This window comes from Rana temporaria, chromosome 1, assembly GCF_905171775.1.
Source record: "Rana temporaria chromosome 1, aRanTem1.1, whole genome shotgun sequence".
In the NCBI taxonomy this organism is placed as follows: Eukaryota; Metazoa; Chordata; class Amphibia; order Anura; family Ranidae; genus Rana; species Rana temporaria.
The window spans coordinates 250,638,190-250,640,931 of NC_053489.1; the positions used below are offsets into that span (position 1 = coordinate 250,638,190).

Here is a 2,742-nt window from a genome sequence, read left to right on the forward strand (position 1 = left end):
GAACAGATTAACTGGATCAGGGCTAATTTAACTCTCTGATCCCCCTCTGAACTTACAAAGCACCGGTACTTGGAAGTAACCAGGCGCTACACATATATAAAACTCCAAAACAGATGGTTGTAACAGTAACAACAACAGTTTCAAGCATCATTATATCATTAATAAATATTACATAATTCAGAAAAATAAATATGTATATAATGTGTATATACAGTATGTATACACACACACATATATATTATACATTTATCACTAGGTGGTGCTATGGTTTAACTTCCAAAATAACTTTGTATGTAGATACAAATGGCTACCCACAAAAAAAGTTTTTTATTTTAGTGGGTGTGGTTACATCATATAAAATAAAGAGGAAATGATTGAATGTTGTCACTTGTCACACATATATCTGCAACATACACCTGAGTGTAGATACAATAGTATATGCCTAATACATTGCAAACAAGTCACAACACAGAAGATGTTTTTTGTCTGCTCCATACTCGTCTTATATCTGTGTGAGTAGAACGCTAGAATGGCAATTCATTCTAACAGATAAATGAATTGTTTGATACTTCTATATTATATTTCATATTCATCCTGTGCTTTTTTTATTATTTTTTCAGGCTCCTTCTGCGCCTCTAACATAACACAGAAGCCCTCATTACAGACTTCCGTAAGAAATGACTTGAATATCACCTGTGAACATGATGCCCTCGTGGGAACTGCCTATATCCATTGGTATAGGTTATCCGCTGGTCATCGGCCAATCTATCTAATTGGAGACTTTAAGGATCACGAGACAACAGATAAGAGGTTTAAGCTGACCTTTGTTGACGGCAAGAAGTCCAACATACTCCTCATAAGAGATATCAGACCTGAAGACAGTGCTGTGTATCTGTGTGCTAAGAGTGACACAGAGCTACAAGTGTATTTCCTGCCTGTACAATATGTCAGAATGCAACTCATTGAAGTTATGACGGATAAATACAAGCTAAGATATATTTTAGTTTTCATGGATCGAGGTAGTATGCACTTTAGAAATTAGAACCTCAGTGAACATGTTAGCAAGCTTTTCACATCTTGAGAAGGTATGGGGAATTCTTTAATGGGTGGAATTTTAGTTGAAAAACTGAGCAGCCATAGAGTCAGCTGTTTAACCACTTACATACAGGGCATTTTCACCCCCTTCCTGCCCAGACCAATTTTTAGTTTTCAGCGCTGTTGCACTTTGAATGACAATTGCGCGGTCATGCAACACTGTACCCAAATGAAATTTCCCCCCCCCCCCCCCACAAATAGAGATTTCATTTGGTGGTATTTGATCATCTCTGCGGTTTTTATTTTTTGTGCTATAAACAAAAGAAGAGTGACAATTTTGAAAAAAACACAATATTTTTTTCTTTTTGATTTAATATATATCACAATTTTATAAACAAAATATATGTTTTTCCTCAGTTTAGACCAATACATATTCTTCTACATATTTTTGGTAAAAAAAATCTCAATAAGCGTATATTGATTGGTTTGCGCAAAAGTTATAGCGTCTACAAAATAGGGGATAGATTTATGGCATTTTTAGTTTTTTTTTACTAGTAATGAATGAATGACTTGTATAGCGCTACACATGCAAACTGAATTGCCTGGCTGGTGTGGTCATTTACCCTGTAGGATCTTGACACGCTTGGGACACACATATATACATATATATATACTGGGCCAATTTGGCCAGGATCCAATTAACCTACCAGCATGTCTTTGGAGTGTGGGAGGAAACCAGAGTACCTGGAGGAAACCCACGCAGACACAGGGAGAACATGCAAACTCCAAGCAGATGGTGTCATGGTCGGGATTTGAACCAGCGACCCTTTTGTGCTAGGTGAAAGTGCTAACCACTACACCACTGTGTATAATTAGAGCATGTTCTAAATATTTAATGCCCATTTTTTACGTCATGAAAAATGCTCTGGTAATGGCGGCGATTTGCTATTTTTATTGTGACCGTGACATTGCGGCGGACATATCGGACACCTTTGACACGTTTTTGAGACCATTCACAATTTTACAGCGATTAGTGCTATAAAACTGCACTGATTACTGTGTAAATGTGACTGGCAGGGAAGGGGATAACCACTAGGGACGCTGAAGGGGTTAATATGTTCCCTAATGTGTGATTCTAACTGTAGGGGCCTCACAAGGGGAGGAGACCGATGTGTGAGACCGGTTGCCCGGTGGACATCGTGGCCATGCGCCGGGTCACGAGCGATGCCGCCGGCGGTGCCCGCACACCCCCTAGAGGCCCGGGAATAAAGGACGTCATATGACGTCCACTCGGAGGGAGGGAGGGAGGATTCCTGCCAGCGTCATTTTATTATGGCCCGGTATGGAAGGGGTTAAAGAATTACCTGGGACCCCAGCAGATTACCAGTATTTCATCTGTAATTGACAGTTAAAATAACACAGTGCCGTATCACAAAAAATGGCTTGGACCGGAGGTCCAGTGGTTAAAATAGTACACTCACACTGCACTCACCAGATGTTGTTGACTTCATAATAAAAGAAGTCATTGTGGGTTTGTCATGCATTCCCTTTAAACATGAGCCACTGGATCCCTCTTCTTTACGGTCTTTGCGATACCACCATCCCTTGGATGCTCAGTGTTTTCCCCTGTTACAACTATCAAGGGGTAATAGGAAAGAGAACCACATATAATGTAGTCATGTTGTTATAAACTCAATAAAAACATTA

General features: G+C 39.6%; 1 gene segment (V, D, J or C); it reads left to right on the forward strand.

Annotated features, from left to right (window-relative positions):
* The first annotated feature begins 398 nt into the window (after window positions 1-398).
* Window positions 399-1,168, forward strand: LOC120924905. The segment is given in 2 exon segments: window positions 399-512; window positions 621-1,168. Coding segments are annotated over 2 exon segments (459 nt in total).
* The last annotated feature ends 1,574 nt before the right edge of the window (window positions 1,169-2,742 follow it).